At 39.0% G+C, this 26602-nt stretch overlaps 1 protein-coding gene across 1 annotated transcript in view; it reads left to right on the top strand.

Annotated features, from left to right (window-relative positions):
• The window catches only part of USP32 (ubiquitin specific peptidase 32), a 191785-nt gene extending 166014 nt beyond the window's left edge, over positions 1 to 25771 (top strand). The window contains exons 22-34 of the mRNA XM_065908924.1: positions 878 to 1051; positions 1408 to 1582; positions 2120 to 2271; positions 3138 to 3249; positions 4480 to 4691; positions 8723 to 8907; positions 10082 to 10168; positions 11226 to 11346; positions 16786 to 16977; positions 19614 to 19902; positions 21337 to 21761; positions 22390 to 22482; positions 23520 to 25771. Of these exons, the coding sequence (XP_065764996.1) occupies positions 878 to 1051; positions 1408 to 1582; positions 2120 to 2271; positions 3138 to 3249; positions 4480 to 4691; positions 8723 to 8907; positions 10082 to 10168; positions 11226 to 11346; positions 16786 to 16977; positions 19614 to 19902; positions 21337 to 21761; positions 22390 to 22482; positions 23520 to 23693 (2391 nt within the window). The 3' untranslated portion in view covers positions 23694 to 25771. The remainder of the gene's footprint in view (positions 1 to 877; positions 1052 to 1407; positions 1583 to 2119; positions 2272 to 3137; positions 3250 to 4479; positions 4692 to 8722; positions 8908 to 10081; positions 10169 to 11225; positions 11347 to 16785; positions 16978 to 19613; positions 19903 to 21336; positions 21762 to 22389; positions 22483 to 23519) is intronic.
• Positions 25772 to 26602: the final 831 nt, after the last annotated feature.

Below are 26602 nucleotides of genomic sequence, written 5' to 3'. Positions count from 1 at the left end.
TAATAGTCATAGTAGCTAAAAATTTGACTACTTATCACTTACCAGCCACTATCTGATTACTTTATGTGTACTTTACTCATTTAATCTTCTAAATGGCCCCATAATATAAAGCAGTGTTACTATCCCCATTTTATGGCTCAGGAAACTAAGGCTCATAGCCGTTAAGTAGCCTATCCAAGGTTGCAAGCTAGTTAGTAAGTCCTCACAGTTGAACACTGGGCTATTCTGTCTCTAATAATAAAAGTTAGGATACAACACCAGAAAAGCTAACTGTAAAAAAAAACAGGGAATCTTCCAATGTGACCAAATGCTATTTTAATGTTTTCATCTTGTATCTTAAATAGCATCTATGTACCTGAAGAACTGTTTGCCTATGTGATACTAAACCAGGACACAGGAGTGGCCATAATACTTTTTTTAGTGGGCTGGGGGTGCATCATTTGATATGAAGATTAGAAAGATTTCCTGATTATCCAAAATATATTTGCTGAAATAGACTAAGTACTATATTGTTTGAGCTTTCCTGGTAGCTCAGCTGGTAAAGAATCTGTCCGCAGTGCAGGAGACCCCAGTTTGATTCCTGGGTCAGGAAGATCTGCTAGAGAAGGGATAGGCTACCCACTCCAGTATTCTTGGACTTCCTTGGTGGCTCAGCTGGTAAAGAATCCACCTGCAATGTGGGAGACCTGGGTTCGATCCCTGGGTTGGGAAGATCCCCTGGAGAAGGGAATGACTGCCCACTCCAGTATTCTGGCCTGGAGAATTCCTTGGACTGTATAGTTTGCTTATTCTCATGTCTGTGATTGAATTATGGGTATGGTCATTCTAAATTTTATGGGATAGCAAACAGTGAGTTTGATTCCTTTTATATTTATAGTGGACCATAGCAAAATATGCTCCCAGGTTTAATGGGTTCCAGCAACAAGACTCCCAAGAACTTCTGGCTTTTCTTTTGGATGGTCTGCATGAAGATCTCAACCGAGTCCATGAGAAGCCATATGTGGAACTGAAGGACAGTGATGGCAGACCAGACTGGGAAGTGGCTGCAGAGGTTTGTCAGTTTTGAGTTTCTAATGTAAGCACAGGTAAAATATTCTGGCCCCAAAGAAGTTTTGCACAACTTAAATGCTAACTAAACTGTTCTATGATCAGAATTTTACTCTGAAAATGAAGGAATTTTATAATTTTCTGATTATTTCTTGTGCCATAATCCCAAAACAAAGTATCTTTAATGAACATAGAAAAATGTTTCCTTTTCACATCACACATTTTGAAGGAAAAGTTAAGGATTATATTCTTGACATTAAATGCAATATATTTAACAATTGCCTTGAATTTTTGGAGAAAAGCTTATTTTTTGAATTTGGAGGGGATAAAAAAATTCTCTATAATCTTTTTTCTTGCTAGGCCTGGGATAATCATCTGAGGAGAAATAGATCAATTGTTGTGGATTTGTTCCATGGGCAGCTAAGGTCTCAAGTCAAATGCAAGACATGTGGTCATATAAGTGTCCGATTTGACCCTTTCAATTTTTTGTCTTTGCCACTACCAATGGACAGTTACATGCACTTAGAAATAACAGGTAGGTCACAAAGTTCTGAAACATTATTTAATTGCTTTGTCTTTTATCTTGTCAGCTTGAATTTGTAAGTTTAGTCATTTGTTTATAGTGCGTTCTCATAAAGATTGGTAGTCAGCATCTTATAGTTTTTTTAAAAATTTTACTGGAGTATAATTGATTTACAGTGTCCTGTAATGGTTGCAGTCTGGTTTCAGGCATGATTTGAGGTTTGAAAGACTTGAACATGGGTCCATTTTTGTGCTCATTGAGTTCTCTTAATTTTTTTTTTTTTAAGTTCTCTTAATTTTAAATGTACCAGAAGCTCTCTTGAAAAATCTTGCAAAGGCACTCACACTTTATCAGGTGAACATACAAAAATAATGATTTCACTTAATATTATTTTAAACACTATCTGTTGTAGTGTGTACATATAAAATAAAAATTCTAGACTGAAATATTTACTAGTTCCAAGTCTCATACGCACACAAACACACACACAGGTATAAAGCTTTCAGTGAAACCCGAATTTTACTAATAAAAATCTTTTCTCTTTACTAGTTATTAAGCTGGATGGTACTACCCCTGTACGATATGGACTAAGACTGAATATGGATGAAAAGTACACAGGTTTAAAAAAACAACTGAGCGATCTCTGTGGACTTAAATCAGAACAAATCCTTCTTGCTGAAGTACATGGTTCCAACATAAAGGTGATATTAACTAATTCTCTCTGGGAAACCCTTGATTCCTTCAAAAATCACAGTTTTCTCAAGTAATTATTGTGTTAAATGACCAAGGGAGATAATAAAACACAACAGAAACGGGAAAAAAATTGTAAAGCTTTTATTCTAGAAGAAACTAAGAGTTGTCCACCAGAATAAAAGAGTAAAATGATGGTGATATTTTTAAAGAAGAGAAACATGTAAGCCCAGAGCTACCTATATGGAGTGATCTAGCTGTCAGTACAGTCTAAATTTACCCCAAGGACTGCCGCTGCTTTGTTTTACATCTCTTATGTGTTACTGCTGTTCCTAGAATTCTTAAAGTATTTTATGTATTTATGAATGTGTGTTTTTAGTCCTTATTTATAAATATATATACCTGGCCTTTTAACACACTAAGAGGGTAAAAACAAAGTGACGCAAATCACTTCTTCCTCCATACCAGCTAGAGAAGCAATTCAATAAATATGTGGCCCTAAATTGAGTTCCTACATTGGTATTATTTATATTCATCTTCGGGATTTCTAAACAAACTCCCACCTCCTTAACATTTTTTTCATATGTAATGCAGAAGTGAGATCTCTGGGGATTTGGGGTTTAGATTCTTGAAATGAAAGAAAAACTTAAGTCACTTATACACATCATACTTCCTTCCTATGAAAGGGGATAATGGTTTCATCGGTAAGGTTAGTTTTCATTCAGACATCTTTTAGTTATTTTAGAAAATTTATTCAGACATCTTGTTTGCTTTACTGATAAAAAGGATCTAAGACATTTGCTTCAAATATATCAGAGATGATTCTCCATTTTATCTGAAACATCTCCCCCTTCTCCTCTTGCTCCTTTTTCTGTAGAATTTCCCTCAGGACAACCAGAAAGTACGACTCTCAGTGAGTGGATTTTTGTGTGCATTTGAAATTCCCATCCCTGGATCTCCAATTTCAGCTTCTAGTCCAATACAGACAGGTAAGAGAGAACTAGAGCTCTTTCTCATGATTTTAGCTTTGAATAATAGTCTAAGGGTTGTATTTCTTTTTCAGCTTTTGTGTAGGCTAAAAATATTAAAGCAAAAAAAAAAAAAAAAAATGACAGCAAAAGAATTTTGGAGCCCGTAGGAAACCTTAGTGATCATCTTAAATTCTTCATTTTATTGAGGAACCTAAAATTCAGAGAACCTAAGTTGGATAGGTAGTTCTTAGCTAATCTACCACTGGAATTCAGATCTTTTAACTCTCTTATCTAATACTAACATAGCAACAGATGGTATGAGAGAAATGTGCTTTAGAAAACAGAATAGTGAATTTGACTAAAAAAGAAATTTGTTTCTACTCTGATATTTATATGGTCACTCATATAATTTAATATGGTCATCCAGTGAGTCTTCTTGGCCATCGTCTCTTCTTTTTATTGTTGATAATTAGATTCATTTCCCAGCTATGGAAGGCTTCAGAGAGAAGGGGGCTCCTCTCGTTGGTGCTCAGTAGATAGTACTGATGGTGGGTTGGTGGATGATTTATTACTGCTTTTTTGCTTGTATCATTTATATCACTGTCCTGTAGAACTCTCTGCAATGATGAAAACTTTCTTTACTCTTTGCCATCCAATAGAGTATCCAATAGTCACACCAACTGTTTAACACTTGAACTGTGGCTACTAAAACTAAGAAAATGCATTCGTAATTTAAAAAGCAGCCTCTTTAAAAAAAAAAAAAGCAGCCTCTTTCATCAGTTATAACAAATGTTTCACTCTAGTGGGGGAGGGTGCTAATGGGGGAGACTGTGCTTGTGTGGGGGCAGGGAGCAGATGGGAGCTCTCTGCAGGTGTTTTTAAAAATAAAGTGTCTGTAAAATATCTGGCTAGAGACTACATGGAGAAAAGAATTTTTTGAGGATAAGAAAAAGAAAAGCAGAACTATTTTCATGCCACAACATAGGACTGATAAAGATTGTTGTAAAAATTGTATTGACTCTTTCTAGCAGTTACTCTTGTGTAGTCGTTTAGTCAAAAATATTAATAATAAAAGTAAAATCTAAAATGAAAATCTTCCAGTTAATCTAGAATTATTTGACCTATGGTTTCTTCCGGTCCTATGTTAAAAGAGACTGTCAGTGGTCTGGGTCCCAGCAGTGTTTGAGAAAAGAGCAAAGATAAAGGTACCACAAACTTAAGATCCTGTGCTTACCTTTGTATTTGTAGATTTCTCCTCCTCCCCATCTACAAATGGAATGTTCACCCTGACCACCAACGGGGACCTGCCTCGACCAATATTCATTCCCAATGGAATGCCAAACACTGTTGTGCCATGTGGAACTGAGAAAAACTTCACAAATGGAATGGTGAATGGTCATATGCCATCTCTTCCTGACAGCTCCTTTACAGGCTACATCATTGCAGTCCACCGGAAAATGGTTAGTTTAATGTTAGACAAATTACTGCTGGTCTTGCCAGTGCTATTTATGAAACAGCAGTTTCTGCCTTGGCAACATCTTCAGGGTGTGCAGTTTCAGTGTGTTTTGTATGCTGTGGTAAGTGATTACAGCCGGGATCTAGTATCACGTCTGACGGGCCTACATAGGAAATGATATTCCTCACTCGCATCAAGCAGCAACAAGACAGCTGGTGCATCGGAATACTGTTGTCTCTAGAAAGTTTGTGACTCCTGTATTGTCATGTCAGTGTGTACATCTTCTTTACCATTTAAGTGTGGATGCCTTAGATAAGGTTTTGTTTGTTTTTAGAGGGAGAAACAGGAAGATTCCTAGGCAAGACAAGTTGTTTCCTAGGACTGCTATAGCAAATTGGCACAAACTTGGTGGCTTAAAACAACAGAAATTAATTTTTTCACATTTCTGAAGACCGGAAGTCTGAAATCAAGGCATCAACATGGTTGTGCCCCCGCCACAGGTTTTAAGAGAGAATCCTTCTTGCCTCTTCCAACTTGTAAATACCTGAAAATAAATTTTACAAAAAATATACAAGGTACCTATGTAGAAAACAATAAAATATTATTGCTAGAAATTAAAGAAGACTCAATTTGAAGGAATAGACTATGTCCATGGGATGGCAACCCACTCAAGTAGTCTTGCCTGGAGAATCCCATGGACAGAGGGGCCTGAAGGGCTACAGTCCATGGGGTCACCAAGAGTTGGACACGACTGAAGCGATAGAGCATGCACTCACGGATTAGAAGGCTCAATATTTCAGAAATAACGATTCTCCACAAACAGATCTATAGATTCAATGCACAGTCCTAATAAAAATGCAAACTCTGTATGTTATGCTTGTGTGTATATAACTTCATAAGCTGATTCTAATATATGGAAGCGCAAAGCAGTAAAATAACCAAAGCAGTCTTGAGGAACAAAGACTGAGGAATTGACCTATCAGATATCATGATTTTATTAAGAAGTCATATTTGAGACATTTTGATATTGGTATGAGAAAAGGCAGATAGACCAATGAAATAAAATAGCCCTCAAACAGATTCACACATGTATGGGCACTTGATTTATAACAAAGATGGCATTACAGAGCAATGAAAGACAACTCACTTGATAAATGGTGCTGGGATAATTGGGTATCCATATGAAATTTGACATACCTACATCTCACCACATAAAAATCAGTTGCAAAAAAAAAAAAGATCAGTTGCAGGTGGACTGTAGAGTTAAATATGAAGGCAAAACAAAGGTGAATATGTTCATGACCTTGGTTTAGGGGAAAAACTTCTTCAATAGGACACAGAAAGCACTAAATATAAGAGGAAAGATTGTTAAATTGGACATCATTAAAACTAAGAACTTCAATTTCGTCAGAAGACATCACTAAAAGAATTAAAGGCAAGCCATGGAGTAGAAGATATTTGTAACTCATATTACCAACAAGAGCTCTCATACACTGCTGATGAGTGCACATTGATATAGCTACTTGGAAAACTAAATTTTCTAACTAAAGATAAATAATTCCACCATTTTGTTTTGTGTTTTTTAAAATGTCCATTATTTGTAGAAAGGATAAGGCAGTTGAGTCTTAGTCATAGAATATTATGCAGCATTGAAAATGAATGAATTTATACTTATTCCCAACATAAATGAATCTCATAAAAATAATGCAGGAAAGAAGTCAGAAACAAAAAGAAATGAAATAATACTACATTTATAAATAAAACTTTAAAGACAGGGAAGATAAAATTTACTGTTTATTATGCGTAGGGTATAAAACAAAGAAAAGCAAAGATATAATTACCATAAAATTCAGAAAAACTGTTACCTTTAGGAGGAAGGAAGAACTTGTGATTGGGAGGAAGCTCAAGGAAGGCTTTGGAGTGCTGACCGAAATGCTTCTTGACCTGATTGGTGATTACACAGCTAATTACTTTGTGATAATTCTTTGAAATGTACATTTTCCCTCTGAATTAGTAACTCCCAACTTAGAGTGATTTTTCTGACCATGTAGACATGGATCATTTTCTAGACATGGTTGTTTGAGTAAACATCCTAGAGAATTAAGGGATATATTTGTGTCTTAGAATTTTAAGTGCAGCTCAACTCTTGTTTAAGCACAGTCCCATCAGCTAAGATCATTGGGGTGATTCGTGCATTTCCCCATGTCTTTAAACAAAACATTATCAGATTAAATTTTAAGAACTCTGATGTATTTTTTTTTAAATCTTTCTTATAAAACAGCTCCCTTCATCTTTCACGTATGTTATATAAAGTGGTTGGTAAGTGCTAAAGCATTATATACAGGTTTTTTTGTAATTATTGGACCATAAAGTCTGCTCTAAATTTTTACCTTTTAACCAGTTCCCTGTTTCCAATTTACTTCATAATCTAGTAGCTGCTTTTGGGAGTGCCTAAAATCAATTTTACCATCTGTCCCAAGTCAACTCCCTTTCTCATTATGTGAGAGGCAATGCCATCCTTCCATGTTAAAGGCTCAAGGCTAGAGATGTTCTTAGATTTTTTCACCTTTTCTTCTGAAACTCTATATTTACTATATCATGCCTTTTAATTTCTCCTTTCAAAATACTACTTGAATTTACCATTTTCCTTCATTTTTGTTGCCACCTTCTTCTTTCAGACACTTTGATCTCATGATTGAATTGCTTTGAAAATAGTTTTTTTATCTTCTACTCCCTTCTACAAGATAGAAAAAGAAGAGGAATAAGGCAAGGTAACATAGGCAAGAATATCAGAGAATAAAGGGAGAAATAATATGTTGTGTTGCCACAACTACTAAAGAGAAGTCAACTTCAAAAAAGGAAAGAAAGAAGTGGCTACATGGGCTAGAGACATCGAAAAGAATGAAAACTGAAAAGTTTGGCCAAGTAACCAAGTAAAGAAATCGGACAAGAATTTAGCACAGTTAGGTCAAGTGAGATTTTTCAGATTAAAGAAGAAGTTGTTAGGATAGAACCAAAGAAAGATTCCTATACAGTAAAGCTAGGAGCATTATCCCAAAAAGAACCGAGCAGGTGTGGGAGGTGTAGGCCACAGGGCCCTGGAAGAAGTTACCTCCAAGAGGAAGAAAATTGTATGAGTTTAAGAAAGAAATAATGCTGAGAAGAGTAGAGGAAAGAGATGGTTGCTTAAGTGATCTCATTTATTTAGTAACATAAGTCATTACTGAGAGTTGGAGTGGAAGAAAGGTTAAGTTTAAGGAGAGAAAAACTAATCAAAGTTCTTTTATTTTAAAAAATAGTTCTTCTGAACTATGTCTGCTTTCTATAGGTCTTATATAACCACCAGTACATGAAATGGGGTGTTAAAATCATGTATTTAGCTAATAATCTTAAGTGAACAACAGCAAAATAAAATACTTGGGTATCTGAAACAAGAGTCTTCCACTTAGAAACTAGTGAGTTTATAAGTTGTTGGCTTAGCTTCTCTACTACATAAAGTTCAAATTTAAAGAATTAAATGTCCAAGTGCTCAGCAGATTTTTTTAATAATCCTTTAACTCCCAGCAGCTTTTCTATTATACTAAAATTTTGTTTTAAGTCACCATTTCCAGGCTAATTCTGTGCAGTATCTCCCATGTTAAGAAGTGATAAAAATCTCCTTTAACATACTCAGAGCAAACATTTCAAAAGTTTGCCTTTTATTCCATTATATAATTAAAATATAATTTTAAAATTTTTTATATATGATTCAATGTGTGTGAGAAATGTTTATCAGAGAAAACTGTGTAATTTGAAAATATTAAATGCTGAAAACCCAAGTTTGATAGAGAGCAACTCTGAAATTGGCACCCCTTCAGTGACTCCATTTTGAATAACCATTCTCTTCAGATTTTAATAAAAGATAGTTCTGTAAATAAAGAGAAGTGTGATAGTGACTGATTTGAAAATGGTAGTGATGCCTCTTCAGGGCAGTCCTAGAAGAACAAAAGAGAGGAATCAGGCCTCTTCTCAGCTCACTCTTGTCTATACTTATAGATGAGGACAGAACTGTACTTCCTGTCATCTCAGAAGAATCGCCCCAGCCTTTTTGGAATGCCTCTGATTGTTCCATGTACTGTACACACCCGGAAGAAAGACCTGTATGATGCAGTTTGGATTCAAGTGTCACGATTAGCCAGCCCACTCCCACCTCAGGAAGCTAGTAATCATGCTCAGGATTGGTGAGTCTCTGGGCATCTTCCTAGATCTACAGTTTCCAAATGTAGAAAAAGGAGAACTTATGTTAATTCTGGGACTCACTACAATTCAATCATTTGTTTTGGTTTTCTGAGTAGGAAAGACACTACACCTTCCTTTCATCACCTAGACATTCCAGAGTACTGTAATCCTTGTAATCTCTGATCTCTTACCTAAATCTTTCTGGCAAGTATTGTAAGTAAAGAAATTTTTTAGAAGAGAATTGTTGCACAGTTCTCTGCCAGAGTGTTACCTGGCTGTTTTATCTCTTTATCTTTCTTTGCATTTCTTACTTACCATTGACCCTGGTTATCACTGACATGATACTGGACAACATGGGCTATCCATAATCATTCAGTCAACGATTAGACAGAAAGATGTGAACTGCTGTGACAGGCATAATACTCATTCTTGCCCTTATAGTGGTTGCCCTTACAACCATGAGTCCTTATCATAGTTTCATTACCTTTAGCAATCATGTGCATGTAGCAGCCACTACAAATTGCCGAATGATCCATAAAGTGTATTGCTCTTATGTTATATTCTTTGTGTTACTTCTTATTGGGGCAAGGATGAATAGTTGTGTTTTTTTTTTTTTTTTACAGTTGGAGAACTCATAAAGCTATCTTGCAGTTAACACATTATTCTAAATATGTTATATAGCTTATAGCTTTAGATAGTTAAGGCAAGGAAAAAGGGATGTCTATCCTGTACCATATCAGGGATTCTGATTAAAGAAGCTTCTAAATATATAGTGAGTCAACTCCTCTAAAACCATTGTGACCTTTCACTCTCCTGTGTTGTCTATGTTCTTGTCATAGAAGGAGTCTGGTTTAATGTGAATTAAATCTTTTGATAGAATTAGGGCGAAAGATAGCTAGCATTCGATCTCATGATTAGCTTATTTTATGAAATTTCCATGGACCACATGGACTCTGTCAGAGACATCTGGTGGTCTGCTGTGTTTCCCTCTACGAGCAGGGAGCCCTGAGTACGCTGTGCAGGGCTGAGGTTAATGGGTTAGGATAGCCAGCATGGAGCTGTCAGTGTGAGCACACTGCTCTGGCAGATGCCCCTTTTAGGGGTGCTTCAGAGGAGATGAAAGAGACTCCAGATAAGAGACGTTTCTTGCACTCTGTGGTTTGTGTTCTGTTTCAGTGATGACAGCATGGGCTATCAGTACCCGTTCACTCTGCGAGTGGTGCAGAAAGACGGAAACTCCTGTGCCTGGTGCCCCTGGTACAGGTAAGGTCACCTTCCGCAAAAGAAAAACGTTAGCAGAATTGCAGCTTCGGATATTATACCTTTTTTGTAAGCTTTCCAGTTTTTAGACATAATAAGTAGTAATGGGAAGCTTGAAATAAACTTAGGAGTTCTTTATTCATCTCTTCTCTATGAGGTCTATAGCTAAGTTTTGCTCTTGAGACTTAGCTGGTTTTGTTAACTCTACAATCCTCATCAGATTCATAGTTTATGATCAATGTTTATCATTCTATACATTCTGCTCCTTAGTTATAAATCAGTTTAGTAATTCTGAGTTCAGTAAAACATGTTCTATTTACTAGACCTTACTGAAAAACTATTTTTGGTTTTAAGAAAAATTATAGAGATTGATTAGTCATTAGTGTTCCAGCCTGGAAAATACCTGAGTACTAAAGTCAGCTTTCAGAGAACTATAATAGCCTTAGCAAACTTGAGTTGTATAGGCAGTAAAGCCGTGGCCTTTGTCATGGTTCCTACCCACTCATAAATTTTTATATGTATTTAATGTACCACTTGACAAACACAGAAATAGGCATTGTTATGCCCCTTAAGTTGTCCTAACTTCAAGCATTAAGTAACTAAATTTAGAATTTCATGAGAGGTAAATTATCTCAAATATCTACTTCCCATATCATTTATTTGCCATGAAGTTTCACATATTCATGTGGATTAACAATTGGTTATCAAATGCCTTGAAAAACTAAAGATTTGAGAAGTGTTAAGTGTGATTCACTGAATTAATAATAATTACTAACACATATTCATGCATTTATCAGTCTGAAGTTAGAAGCCCATGACAAATTGTGATGCCCAAGAAGGAAAGTAGAGAAGTAGATAAAGAATTTTTTACTTTTTGGCCATGACTTGCAGGATCTTAGTTCCTCGGCCAGAGATGGAACCCCTGGGACATGGTAGTATAAGCACCAAGTCCTAATCACTGGACCACCAAGGAATTCCCAGGGAGAATAATTTTGATAAAGAAAATTTGGACTGCTTCATAATTATTCTTTCCTCAGTAGATTGTTTTTCCCCCCTTTAGATTTTGCAGAGGCTGTAAAATTGATTGTGGGGAAGACAGGGCTTTCATTGGAAATGCCTGTATTGCTGTGGATTGGGACCCCACAGCCCTTCACCTCCGCTATCAAACATCACAGGAAAGGGTAAGTACTCCAAGTCGCCATAAGATGGCAGTTTTTATATGTAAATAAAAATATATACATTTTTTATATGTAAAATTTTTCCCAGCTTAACTGTATCATGCCGTTTCTATTTTCAGACAATTTAAATAATAACCAGGCAAATATTCATTGATATTCTCTGTGGCACTTAGATATATTAGCATGATTATGTGGTTGTTTCAGTTTTCCCATTTGTAGAGATAATTGTGGGTCTTCACAGATGGTACTAGTGGTAAAGAATCCGCCTGCCCGTGCAGGAGACACAAGAGGCTCTGGTCCGATTCTAGGGTCAGGAAGATCCCCTGGAGTGGGAAATGGTAATCCACTCCTGTATTCTTGCCTGGAAAAATTCCATGGACAGAGGAGCCTCATGGGCTACAGTTTATGGGGTCAAAAAGAATTGGACACGACTGAGCACCAACACACACACCCACAAAATATGAGTTAATTGTATTGTTGTTGTTGTTCAGTCACTCAATCATGTCCAACTCTTTGCAACCCCATGGACTGCAGCATGCCAGGCTTCCCTGTCCTTCACAATCTTCCCAAGCTTGCTCAAACTCATGTCCGTTGAGTCGGTGAGGCCATCCAACCATCTCATCTTCTGTCCTCCCCTTCTCCTGCCTTCAGTTTTTCCCAGCATCAGGGTGTTTTCTAATGAGTCAGCTCTTCACCTCAGGTGGCCAAAGTACTGGAGCTTCAGCTTCAGCATCAGCCCTTCCAATGAATATTCAGAACTGAATATGGACTGGTTGGATCTCCTTGTAGTCCAAGAGACTCTCAAGAGTCTTCTCCAACACCACAGTTCAAAAGCATCAACTCTTTGGCGCTCAGCCTTCTTTATGGTCCAACTCTCACATCTGTACATGACCACTGGAAAAACCATAGCTTTGACTAGGTGGACCTTTGTTGGCAAAGTAGGGTCTCTGCTTTTATATGCTGTCTATGTTTGTCATAGCTTTTCTTCCAAGTAGCAAGCATCTTTTAATTTCATGGCTGCAGTCACTACCTGCAGTGATTTTGGAGCCCAAGAAAATAAAGAAAATGTTAATAGTAAGTAAATCTTGAAACCAAACTTTGGGCATAAGTAAGAAGATATATTCTCTGGCCATGGCATGTCAAGCTTGCCAATCTCTCTGCCTGTTAATTAATTATTATTGAAGTTGCAGCATTTGATAACCACTGTTACTTAGCTCAAATGCATTCCAGGGCTATAGCAGCTACCTTTAATAGACATAGTGGTCAGAAAAATTAGAGAAAGGATTGAATGTTTCAAAATGAGACACCTAAGAGTACATCTCCATGCCCGTTTTTCACACTTAGCATTCCTCTACTGCCACTCTCAGGCCAGAGCAGTTCTTCAATTTTGAAAATAAAACTTCCAAGAGAATACTAACTCCACTAACTCCACATCCAAAAATGTTTGAAGGGAACTTTGACTAGATGGCTTGTGTGTAGAGAGAGGAAGAATCTGATGGGGAAGTAAAAGCAACAGAATCAAAGGCGATGTTTTAGTCACATGAAGAAATGTAGTGGATTTTGCATTTATATGACTCTTGATGGAAATTTCCTTCACGGTTTCTTAATACATTCCCTTTAGTTAAGGTAGTAATGAAAATTGAATTTTATTTTCTTTTCTTTTCTTTTTTGAAGTATAGTTGACTTAGAGTGTTGTGTTCCTGGTGTACAGCAAAGTGATTCAGTTATACATATATACATTCTTTCCCATTATGGTTTATAATCAGGGTACTGACTACAGTGCCCTGTGCTATGCAGTAGGACCTTGTCATTTATTCATTCTATGTATAATAGTTGGCGTCTGCTAATCTCAAACCTCCATTCAACCTTTCCCCACCCCCTTGGCAACTATAGTCTGTTCTCTATGGACTTTTCTGTCTTTCTGTGCTGTTGAGGAGTGGGGGAACTCCCAATTCCAGACCAGATTCCCTGTTTGGAACCCTAACTATGCCCCCACACATCCTCAGGCTCTCACTAACCAAGAATGAGTATTCTTTATGGATACTTGCCAAATGAAAGATCACTGGGCTAAAGGAAGCTGCAGAGAAGTTGATGTTTTGGCAGATTTTGCTCATTGGAGCAAGGTTAATTCAGTAACCTCCACCACACTTCCTTTGAAGAGGGAAAATTTTAGCAACTGAAAGATTCTTAAATCTTTGTTAGCACAGAATCTGACAGGACATTACTGTGACAAGATACTCCTGTCAAAGATGAAAAACTATTTAGCTGTAAATCTCCTTCCCTTTTTAAGAAGCCCAGTGTGCAATCTGGAAAACTCTAGAGGACATCCTACTTACAGGAAGAAGGACCTGTGTGACCTGTTAAATCTCACCCCACTTCCATTTTCAGTGATGCTTTTAGGGTACCATGGAAACCAAGTTGCTGTTGAGATATCCTTCCTTTCTGGGGAATGGGGCTACATGACTAATATCTTCCTACATGTGACTTTTGCATGTGCTTGGAGAGTCACGTAGACAAAAGAGGTATCTTGGTTCAAAATTGAGATTATTCCTGTGGCCCCATAAAATATATGTTTTATGTTTTTTATTCTAGTAATTTCCCTTTTAAGAGTTTATCCTAAGGAAATACTCTGATTTGCTGACAAATTTCATCATAGCATTTGTTAGAGTAGTAAAAAAAAAACTAGAAGCAACTTGTATTTGTCTCACATTAGAGGAGTGGTTAGATAAAGCATGGTATAGTGATTGGATAAAATACTATGCAGTCACTGAAAATGATGATTACCAGAAGTTTTTACACCAGCATATATGGGAAGATGCTAATAATATCATGTGAAGTTTTTTATAAAGTAAGATATAAAATTGCATATCCTGAAAAATATCATAAAAAGGGCTGAAGAAATTCTGCCAATATTTTGACAGTTTGCCTTTATAAGGTTTCCTGCCTTTTAACATTTTTCACTGCTTTCCAAAATTTCTACATGATTGTTTTATTTGATAAGGAGGGGAAAAATAGGCAATTGCTCTTATTCTTTTAATTTTTTCCCTGTTTGAACCTCATATTCATTAATAGAAAATTAAACTAGATAACTTCTTAGATCTTCCTCTTTTTCTATTAGTCTTATAATGTATGAAAGCTGTTATTTCATTACTTTATGTTTTGGACTAAGGATGAGCTTTCAGGCAACTTAGAGAAAAATAAAGGAAGAGGGTGCCAATAAGTAATTTAGACTATTTAAATAATTATAGAGAATCTGGGGCTAGATCCCAAGGGGAAATTTTATTAATATATAAAAATTACTGTCATCTGCAGATATGTTTTTTCATCCATTTTCTAGTTCCTTCCTGTCTCTATCCAGCTGTCTAGCCTGTGTGTTGTATAGAAAATATAATCAGTAAAAGTCAACATTCTTTACCTGCTTACTGTAGTTTGTGGTTGGCCATAAAGCATCCCTGGTAGAGATAATATAGATAATGTTTAACTGGCTGTGAGAAAAGAGACAGTACTATATTTGACATACCTCTTTTTCTTTTTTCCCCTAAACTTTAAACTTTTTATTTTGTATGGAGATATAGTCAATTAAGAGTGTTGTGGTAGTCTCTGGTGAACAGAGAAGGGACTCAGTCATACATATACATGTATCCATTCTCCCCCAATCCCTCCTCTCATCCAGGCTGGCATGTAACACTGAGCTGAGTTCCCTGTGCTATACAATAGGTCCTTGTTGGTTATCCATTTTAAATATAGCAGTGTGTACATGACCTTCCCAACATACCTCTTTTTCTACTCTGATTCTAACCACCATGATACAGCATGTTTCTTTTTGAAGCATGTCAGTGTTGCCTGGGGAAGGTGTCAGAAAAGAAGTCAGTGACTCAAGCTTAATCCAGATTTCCCTTTCTGAAAGAGTTTTCCTCAAAGTTCCCCCTTTTCAAATAAATTCTTTAGAAATGATTAGTGATGCAATGCTAAACTCTTCATTGCATGATCAACCCCAACCTTGATAGTTTATACAAACATTTGACAGCCTCTGACTCAACCATCTTCTCATGCAGGGAAAAAGTCACACCTGAACGCAGTTCTAAACTGAGAGCTCAGGAAGGAAAACTGGAGGGAAATTGCCTTGGGTAACGAGAACTAACTCACCCCGGGAAGGGAGGAGTAACAAGTAGGGTGAAGGGACCTGAGTATGACCTTTGCCAAAAAGAGACATTCATTGTTGTGCTTGTCTGGGCTCCGCCCTGGGATGTGATCCCTGTGTGTGGTCTCACGGTCATTCACAGTCATGCAATGTGTGCCTCACCCGCTGTGGTTCCTGATTGCTTTCTAAGTGGCAGCCAAGAATGGTAGAGGGAAAAGTTCTTTCTGTTGCATCCTAGGCCCCTCAGTGTCTCCTTCCTCCTGATTCCCACGCCATCTCCAGTATACATCCTTAAATACCTACTTCCGCTTCGCTCCTTCCTCATGTTGACCTCCTTCTTGCTTCAGAGCCTAGCATGCTGGTTAATAGGGACCACAGAGGTCTGGGCAGGTATTAGCGTCTTAGCAAACTCAGGCTTTTTTGAGTCTGCTATTCCTTTTGTTACCATGTCAAATAAAAAGGCACCAAGAGGCAGGAGACAGGTAATGGTACACATGGTATTTTTTTTATATTCATAATTTTGTTTATTTATTTATTTTGACTGTGCTGTGTCTTCATTGCTCTTCAGGCTTTTCTCTAGTTGCAGTGCTCAGGCTTATGGCAGAGGCTACTCTTGTTGCAGAGCACAGGCTTTAGGGCGTGCGAGCTTCAGTAGTCACGGCTCCCAGGCTTTTGAGCACAGGCTCAATAGTTGTGACCCATGGGCTTAGTTGCTCCTCAGCATACACATGGTGTTTTGATAACTCTGTGTTGCGACTTGGCATCGACATGCAAATGAGTTGTGGCTTTGGGTTTTAATGCCCTGGTGATTGTCCTCTCAAGGTGAGTTTGTCTGTACCCTTTCTTATTTAATCCAGATCTGGCCTCTGTTCTAGTGATATTATTTCTCCTAGCCTCTGTAGAGCCTGCAGCATACTAATCATGTCCCTGTCCCTGTTAAAAAAATAAATGTCCTAACCTCAACACCCCTGACTTGAAAGCCAGCCCGCATATAAGCTGTTTTCGGATTTCAAAATTGTAAACAGGCAAGTCCTTGTTTGTTTTATTTTTGTCATTTAGTAGCATGCAGAAATTTTCCCCAAAAAGCTATGGTCATTTAAGTAGAAATTTGTTCAAAGATGTTATTGATGTGATATCTGGGAATAAATGTGCAAATGCTCTATTTGTTCAGACTCTGGTTAGGTTGTATTTTAAAGTAAAGTAAATGAGGCTGAGTCACCAACAGGATGTTGCTTAGCAGGTGACCGTTCTAAACTCCCTCCTACCCCTTCTCCCGTTCATCTTGTTTCCTCCACCTGCAGGTTGTAGATGAGCACGAGAGTGTGGAACAGAGTCGCCGAGCACAAGCTGAGCCCATCAACCTGGACAGCTGTCTCCGAGCTTTCACCAGCGAGGAGGAGCTGGGGGAGAACGAGATGTACTATTGCTCCAAGTGTAAGACCCACTGCTTGGCAACCAAGAAGCTAGATCTCTGGAGGCTTCCCCCCATCCTGGTATGTTACAGCCCCACCTCTGAGAGAGTAGCAGTCTAGCTTGAAGGAAAGTTGTGAATAAATAAGAATTTTTGAGAATCATCTTTCTCGCCACAGTGTTTAAAATGCTTTTGCTGGGAATTCCCTGGCAGTCCCATGTTTTGGACTCGGCAGTTTCATTGGCAGTTCAGTCCCTGGTCAGGGAACTAAGATTCCACAAGCCACGAGTTCACCCAAATATTTACATACATAAAACACTTTTGCTGGTGTACGCAGACCTGAATTGTCCTACAGATGTTTACTAGTTTTGTATCCTAAAGAGGGTACAGCCTCCAAGGGAAGAGAAGTCATATGGACCAGTAACTGCAGTTGAGTGAGACATGCGAGAAGTGCCCCAAGTGGTACAGCCTGGTGAAGCTAACTTCAGGAGAATGTGAAAGCACTTCTGGCTCTAGGGAGAGAGAAAGCTCGAGGCTCGCGCTTTACAGACTGCAGAAGAGCAGCGGAGCCTGAGCCCCCAATCCCACTGTGCTTGGTCACATAGGCACAGACACTGCTGAATTAAATGTGTGTGCACCAGGTGCACGGGGGCTAATATGTTCTTTCCGATGTGATGTACTTCTGCCTTCTCCATTCATGGATTAGGAGACTCTCCTGTTGATTGTCAAGAGTTGGCAGTGTCAGTTCTTCCTATTCATTTAAGAAAGTTTTTCCCATAAGGGAGGAAATCATATTGATAACCAGACCTTGTGTCTATGTTTTTATTCATATCTTCTTCCTACCACTCTGTGAGACTGAATGTAGACAAGAACAACTCCCCAGGGAAGGAAGCACAAGAAATTACTAACAGGGATTGGCTAGCTCCAGGGATAGCTTCCCTGGTAGCTCAGCTGGTAAAGAATCCGCCTGAAAATGCAGGAGACCCCAGTTCAATTCCTGGGTCAGGAAGATCCCCTGGAGAAGGGGTAGGCTCCCCACTTCAGTATTCATGGACTTCCCTGGTGGCTCAGCTGGTAAAGAATCCGCCCTCAATTCTGGAGACCTGGGTTTTATCCCTGGGTTGGGAAGATCCCCTGGAGGAGGTCATGGCAACCCACTCCAGTATTCTTGCCTGGAGAATCCCCATGGACAGAGAGGAGCCTGGCGGCTACCATCCATGGGGTCGCAGAGAGTTGGACACGACTGAGCGACTGTCCCACACAGGGGTGGGACGCTGAGCAGAGGGGCAGGCTTGGGAACAGGTAGGTGGGGAGGGGTAAGGTTGGAGTGAGGTGTGTAGTTAACATGGAGTTAACTTCATAGATTTAAAACATCTAGTTTGATGAATTTTGACAATTATTTATACTTATATGACCATCACATAAAACATATCACATATCATGAAGTATCAGTATTTATAAAACTGTGTTTTTCAGACAGGAGACTCAGGTTCAATCCCTGGGTTGGGAACATCCCCTAAAGAAGGAAATGGAAACTCACTCCAGTATTCTGCCTGGGAAATCCCACAGACAAAGGAATCACTCTGACAGGCTACAGTCAGTCCATGGAATCACAAAGAGTCAGACATGAGTTAGCAACTGAACACAAAGAATAATGAGGAGTAAATGTTATGTTGATAGCTTGATGGGCTTTTGTTACATCCACACACCAGCATGGCTCTTAGAGAGGGATTCTCTTTATGTAAATAGTAAATAGTTAAGCATTTGGGGTAGAGGTAGCCACCCAAATATCTGTGCCCACAATCAGTTCAGTTCAGTCACTCAGTTGTGTCCAGCTCTTTGTGACCCCATGGACTGCAGCATGCCAGGCTTCCCTGTCCATCACCAACTCCTGGAGCTTACTCAAACTCATTTCCATTGAGTCGGTGATGCCATCCAACCATATCATCCTCTGTCATCCCCTTCTCCCGCCTTCAATCTTTCCCAGCATCAGGGTCTTTTCCAGTGAATCAGGTCTTCACATCAGGGGGCCAGAGTATTGGAGTTTCAGCTTCAGCATTAGTGCTTCCAATGAATATTCAGAACTGATTTCCTTTAGGATTGACTGGTTGGATCTCTTTGCAGTCCAAGGGACTCTCAAGAGTATGCTCATGATAGGGAGCATAATAACACTGTGTTTAAGCCTGAAGGAATTCATTGCTTTTGGGAAAAAAGAGAGAAGTCAGAAAGGAGAAGGGAGATTCTTACGCTCTTCAGGACAGTGAAACCCCCTGATCGCAGCCAACAGAAATGTTAAGAAAGGAGAGGCCTCCTGTTGGAGGCTGAGTAACTTTCATCTGCTAAAAACGCCCCCGCTTTTCTTCAGATGATTCAGTCTATAGTATTCTAGCCTCGTGTGTTTGTGAATGGATGATATTAGAGAGAGGTAAAGGTCAGTGTGAGTCACAAGCCCAGAGGACATGGAGGAAGAGGCTCCTATGATGTTGAAGACATTTGGGAGAGAGTTTGGATGTACACTGATTATGATATTAGGGGGATTACCATTCTAGCCACATAGCTAAAGCACAGTGGCCTCTTAACTAGGTTACATAAGAAAATATATTCTTTTGGGGGGAAAATACATATTTTTGGAACATTTACATATGTTTTAGACTCTTTGTGTGTGTGTCTATTTTGTATCTTCAGAACATGTTAATGCAGCTGTTTTCTGTTCTCCAGATTATTCATCTCAAACGATTTCAGTTTGTAAATGGTCGATGGATAAAATCACAGAAAATTGTTAAATTTCCTCGTGAAAGTTTTGACCCTAGTGCTTTTCTGGTGCCGAGGGACCCAGCTCTCTGTCAGCGTAAACCACTCACCCCCCAGGGGGATGACCTGTCTGAGCCCAGGATCCCCGCAGGAGAGGTGAAGAAAGCAGATGCTCAGAGCTCCACTGGGGAAGACGCCGTGCTCCTGAGTAAGAGCCCGTCCTCACTGAGTGCCAACATCGTCAGTAGTCCTAAAGGTGAGGAGCCCTAGCCTCACTCGGGGGTGGGGGGCCTTCCTGGGACCCCTCTAGGCTGCACGTTTCCCTCCATCTTCCACTCTAGAGCAACAACTTGGTTGTACCAGGATCCTTCTGGACTCAGACCTGTCTACATTTGAGCTGTGTGACTTTTAGCAAGAGATACAGCCTTACTAAATCTCTCTTCTCATTCATAAAAAGAAGAAAATACTAAGTTCACAGAGTGAGAAATTGATACATTAAGAGTTAAGCACTGTAGAGACTTCCCTGGTGGTCTAGGGGTGAAGAATCCACTTGCAGTGCAAGGGTCCAGGCCTCAGTGCCTGGAGGGGGAACTAAGCTCCCACCTGCTGCAGAACAACTAAGCCCAAGCACCTCCACTGCTGAGCCCGGGCACTGCAAGGAAGGTCCCTCGTGCTGTAACCAGGACCCAGTGCAGCCAAATAAATAAATATTACTAATAAAATGGAGAGTAAAGCACTTTATATAGCACCTGGCATTTGGTGATTATGAATGATAGTTGTCATTCTTATTTCATTATATCAGGGGTTCTCAAAATAAAATTTGGGGAAACCCCTAGAGGGTGCCTGAGACCTTTTCTGAAGATCAAAACTGTTTCCATTAAAATACTGAGTATTTGGGAATGCCCTGGCAGTCTGGTAGTTAGGACTCTGCATTTTCACTGCTGTAGCCCCAGGTTCAGTCCCTGATAAGGAAACTAAAGATGCCACAAGTCACATGGTGCAGCCAAAAAAAAAAAAAAGACCAAAAGCTAAGTATCTGCCTTTTCACTCTCATTCTCTCACAGGTTGACTTAGAGCCAACATATATGTGATTTTGTCAATGAAATATATGTGTCTTGTGTTTCTCAAACTCCTCAATTTTAACTTCTAATATGGTAAATATATAACATGGTAAATATTGATAAATGGAACTCAAAAAAACAAAAGTTCTCAAGATCCTCAACAATTTTTAAGGGTATACAAGGAAGTCAGGAGCTGTTTGAGATCTGCTCCTTTGCAGGGTTGTTGTGAGAGGTAGAGATAATAAAGTTTCTGATGTCATGCCTTGTAGGAGTAAGTGCTTGATAATTGTGGTCATATCTTTTAAGCTAAAGAAGAATATATATATTTGTCAAACCCCTTCGTCTAATATTATTTTGAACTGAATCTGCCCTAAATAATCTTTCTGCTCTTTTTCTAAGTCCATACTTACTGTACTTCACATTTTCAGGATATTGCTGCCTTGAGAGGGTTGGCATTGAGGAAAACAAGAATGTAACTTATTGGCCACATAATAGGAGTAACGCCTAGCCAGTCAGGATGCCCCTGTCTTTACCTTTTTGTATACACTTGGGCAGTTGACTGCAGAGTTAGCTTTTCGTAGCTGGTTTAACTTGTGACATTTGGATTTATCTTTTCTTCCCTTTCACAGGTTCACCATCTACATCAAGAAAAAGTGGAACCAGCTGTCCCTCCAGCAAAAACAGCAGCCCTAACAGCAGCCCTCGAACTTTAGGGAGGAGCAAAGGGAGGCTCCGCCTGCCCCAAATCGGCAGCAAAAACAAATTGTCGAGTAGTAAGGAGAACTTGGACACCAGCAAAGAGAACGGGGCTGGGCACGTTTGTGAGCTGTCTGATGCCTTGAGCCGAGGGCACATGCTGGGGGGCAGCCAGCCTGAGCTGGGCACCCCGCAGGACCACGAAGTAGCTTTGGCCAATGGATTCCTTTGTGAGCCTGAGGCGTGTGGCAATGGCTGCAGCAATGGCCAGCTTGAAAACCACAGTGAGGAAGACAGCACTGATGACCAAAGAGAAGAGACTCATGTTAAGCCTATTTATAACCTATATGCAATTTCGGTAAGTGGTTTCAAAAACTCATTTTATTATAATCTTTTTTTTTTTTCTGGAAATATAAAGTATAATGAGCAAAGGACATTTCTGTCAAACAGAGACTTCAAAAGAACGATATAGTCTGGTGCTTTTGCTCTACTCACTTATCTTTTTTTTTCCCCCCCATTTATTTTTATTCGTTGGAGGTTAATTGCTTTACATCTTGTATGATTTTTAGAATGATCTACCTTTTCAGTGGTTGGTTTTTTCGTCTTCGTTCATTCATCATTTTTTCAGCGCCTGCTCGTTTGCTAGGCATTGAGCTTGGTGATAGACTAAGTAAGCAGTAAATATCTTGGCCTTTTGGGTGGAATCCAAGATGCTCACAGTTTAATAAAGCGAACAGTCATGTAATCTTGTAGGTGGAGTGACAGGCTTAAGCTGTTCACAAGTGTGTATTTCTGAGGGAGTTTTGCTTTCCAAAAATAATTACAACAATAGAATGGTAAGATTCAAAGTTTTAAAATTTTCAGTTTTCCTTCTTGGTTTGTTTTTAGAAGAAGGAAAACACTTTTCCTTGGATTGGATCCTGGTACTTGGCCTGGCCTGAGTATTGTCAACTACTAACACCCCTCCACTTTCTCCTCTCTTACAGTGCCATTCAGGAATTCTGGGCGGGGGCCATTACGTCACTTATGCCAAAAACCCAAATAGCAAGTGGTACTGTTACAATGACAGCAGCTGTAAGGTAAATGTCCCTGATCTTTTAATAAAAGAAACAGAAATGTCAACAGATCTAGAGGACATTTGTTGAAATAATGGATTTTCTCCTGAATTATTATTGTTTAGTCACTAATTCATGTCCTCCTCTTTGCAACTCCATAGACTGTAGCACACTAGGCTTCTCTGTCCATGGGATTCTCTAGGCAAGAATGCTGGAGTGGGTTGCTATTTTCTTCTCCAAGGGATCTTCCTGAACCAGGGATCAAACCTGTGTCTCTTGCATTGGCAGGCAGATTCTTTACCACTGAGCTACCAGGGAAGCCCTTTCTCCTGAATAGGAAGTAGTTGTTTCTATTAGAATCCGTATATAGATGCCTTCAATGTAAAGGAATAAAAGTGACAGGCAGGAAATTCCCTGGCAGTCCAGTGGCTGAGACTCGTCACTTTCACTGACAAGGGCCTGGGTTCCATCCCTGGTCAGGGAACTAAGATCCCACAAGCCACACAGCATGCCCCTTCACCCCAAAAAAGTGATATGCAGAGCAGAAAATGAAAACAGTGAAAAAATAGAAGGTATTGATTAACAAGAAAAAGTTCCTATCTTTTGAGGTATTAGAATTTGATGTGTTTGTTTTCTGTCATTCTTTTGACTTGTCTATGGACTGTATATTTTCCCAAAAGCACACATTGAAAATAATGCATCTTATTTTAGGGGCAGATATGAGGTAGCCAAAATATTAAGCTGATTGGAAGCAATCAGTTTTAGTCATGAAAGAGGGTTGGTCCTCCCTTCCCTGGTGAGGATTTAGAGTCAGCATGTGTGCTGTGTGCTTAGTCGCTCAGTTATGTCTGACTGTTTGCTACCCTATGAACTGGGGCCCACCAGGCTCTTCTGTCCATGGGGATTCTCCAGGCAAGAATACTGGAGTGAGTTGCATTCCCTCCTCCAGGGGATCTCCCCCACCAGGGATTTAACTCAGATTTCCTGCATTGACGGCAGATTATGTCTGAGCCACCAGGGAAGCCCGGCTTTTTTGTTAAAGACTTTTCTTGCTCCTCCAGGAACTTCACCCTGATGAAATTGACACCGATTCTGCCTACATTCTTTTCTATGAGCAGCAGGGGATAGACTATGCACAGTTTCTGCCAAAGATCGATGGCAAAAAGATGGCAGACACAAGCAGCATGGACGAAGACTTCGAGTCTGATTACAAAAAGTACTGTGTGTTACAGTGAAGCTACCACTCTGGCTGCTAGGTAGATTGGTGATGAGGGAGATGACTCCCTGTAACTGACATTTGGCAAAAGCATCGCTGAAAGGCAAGCTCAATGTGTACTTATTTTATCCTGTGACCCTGAAGCACAAAATTAAAAAAAAAAAACCTAATTAAAATAGCAGTTAACATGCCAGTAGTAATAATTTTGTTTGGAAGTGTCTCACATAAGCTCCCTGGTAGAGAGCTTTCAGGCAGAGCCCACCATTAGCCTGTAAACAAAAGGGTTTGGCACCAGCCACCTGGGACCAAATAAGAACTAAATTGTGCTTGTCCAGATATGAACAACCCTGTAGTGAGTATAGTTTACCAATAATCATAACAGAATACTACGAATCTCCTTGGAGTCAAAGTAAAACAAAACATTGTAGTGTTGTCTGGGGACGACATGATATGCTACCTCCTTTTTCCTGAAGTTTTATTCCATTGTAGCGACTGACACGATGGAGAAAGCAAGATCATGAAGGCGTGCAAAGGATTCTTACAGCATGGACACAGATTTTTCAATTTACTTTTTAAACCATTTCCCACTCTTTCTATGTCTTCATCGCTTTTTCTTTTTGTTGTTGTGTTTGTATCTGAGACACAACCAGTCATTGTAGTAGAGACATATGTAAGTGGTCAGTCTGAAAGGGAGGCTCTCTTAAGAGCTGCGTGCCTTCTCCCCAGGGCCTTGGTTGGGAGACCCTGTAGGGGAAAAAAAAAAGCATCGTGGGAGATCCAGCTAAAATAAAATAGCCCTCCAGATAGAGACGGCTTGCTTTGAGGGTACTTAAAGTGCCCTCAAAAACGTACCCCCCAACTGCTGAGAGTGGGAGGGGAGTGGCGGCCGACACTGACACCATCCTTCCATGCGCTGTTGCAGTGTCTGAGAGGGAACAGGGCCACAAAGCTAGATGACGTTTTGCAGTTGGTGGTTGTTTGTTCTTTGTTTCTTTGTTTTGCACTTTAAAAAAAGAATACGTGCAAATGAACTTTTCAAAAGTTGTTCATATTTGATGGCTGTAAGGGCTATACATTAACTTGATGGGGGTATTTCCCCTATTATATTAATTTTAAAAACAAAACACGTCCCAAACGTTGATAATGTATAAGTATTTTTAATGCAGTTGGGAGATTTAGGAAGTAAACTTTTTGTTTGCATCTCCATTTGCTTTTTTTTTTAATAGTACTGGTCATCAAAAGGTATTTCTTTGCTCACGTCATTTTATCCTCCAATAATTCAAGACTGGAACAAAAATATAAATGTTATTTATTTCAGGCAGCATTTTTTTTCTGTGTTGTTTCTAAATATATATTCAAGGTAAATATTTCACTTTTTTTATTCATCTAGACCCTGGAAGTTGATTCTCATTAACTGTCAGATGCCATTACCCTTCCTTCCTCATAGATAGTAGGTACCAATGTAATTAAGCGTTTGTGTTTTGATACCTAAGGTCGATTACTAACCAGTTCTCAGAGCATTTACAAAGGTAAATGGCTGAGTTGAAAGCCTATTCAGAATAAGACTATAATTGCAAGTAGGAAGGAGTTGCCTAAATGCTATAATATAATGAAGTCAGACAAAATGCAGACTTTAGAATTTCATGATTCTTGGTGTATAAAATCTGTCCATTCCTAACTGGACAAGTCCCATGAAAAAGTGGAAGATTTTAAATAATTTCCTTACAGATGTTTTATTTAAGCAGGTAGCACAATCTACTAATGTTGTTTGATCTGTGTTTGTTACATTGGTTGTAATTAATTTTTTTAATTCATGACTAGCAGAAAATTTATTAAATTAACTAACTACATTCACCTTGTAAATTACTGTATAAAACTTGTTGACAATGCACTGACTTTAGAAAGATGTTAATGTACATAAATAGAGTGTAAATAAAATAGTGTTGATGTACTGAAATATGAACTGTATAAAAAAGTATTGGTAATTGTATATGGAGTGTACCTGTTTCTCTGTAACTATTATCCAAACAAATTAAATACTGTGGATGCATCTATGTGCTCTTTTTCCTCTATACAAGTAAACACAAAAATGTCAAATTCTTTAGCCTTCCTCTCTGTGACCCTGTTTTAATTCTCCTATTTGAATACCTATCTGACTTACAGAGTTGGATGTTCCATCTCTGAGAGAATGGAAGGTGTGTTCAATGTAGAACAAGGTACTTGCAGCAACCAGATAAATTTGCTTCACATCCCTGTTAGGAAATTGTTTGGAAGGCATTGAAAGGGTTCAGGAGAAGAATAGCTTGTTCATTTGTAACTGAGAATTAAAGGAGTTTTTGCAACAGTTTTCATGCAGATTAAGCAATAAGGTGAAAAAGAGGTGCACTTCTTACACGATGCCTGGAGATGATCCTTGGTTTCTAGGGGACGCTGAGAAACCAGGGATATATCCCAGGTTCTGAGAGGTCTCCAGGGAGCCCATGGATAGTGTTAAGAAGAGTTGAAGATTTAGAGTTATGGGACCTTCACATTCAGTCCTTTTTATTTACCTTTAAAATCAGAATACCTGCCTCTTGGGCTCATTTTTAGGAAATGAGGTATACAAATGCCTGACATGGTTTCTTGGTAAGTGCTCAGTGAATGTGAAATCCTACCCCCATGAGATTCAGTCCTATTTGACAAGGAGATTTATGTATTCGCTTATTACACTGACTCGCAAAGAATTTAATATCTCTCTGCTTACATTCTGTAAAACACAGGAATAGACATTAAAAATGTATAGAATGAAACATGTTGAATCAGCAGCAGTGGTAGCTTGTTTAAGGAAATGAACAAACAGAAAAAGGATCCAAAACGAAGCACGACTTCTAAAGTGCAGTCTGTGTCTCTGGCTTTTTAAATGACCACCTTGAATATCTTCATCCTTGT

This window comes from Muntiacus reevesi, chromosome 18 (assembly GCF_963930625.1).
Source record: "Muntiacus reevesi chromosome 18, mMunRee1.1, whole genome shotgun sequence".
NCBI classification, from domain to species: Eukaryota; Metazoa; Chordata; class Mammalia; order Artiodactyla; family Cervidae; genus Muntiacus; species Muntiacus reevesi.
The sequence above is the reverse complement of the archived record's forward strand: the minus strand, read 5'-3'. Positions and strand labels throughout refer to the sequence as shown.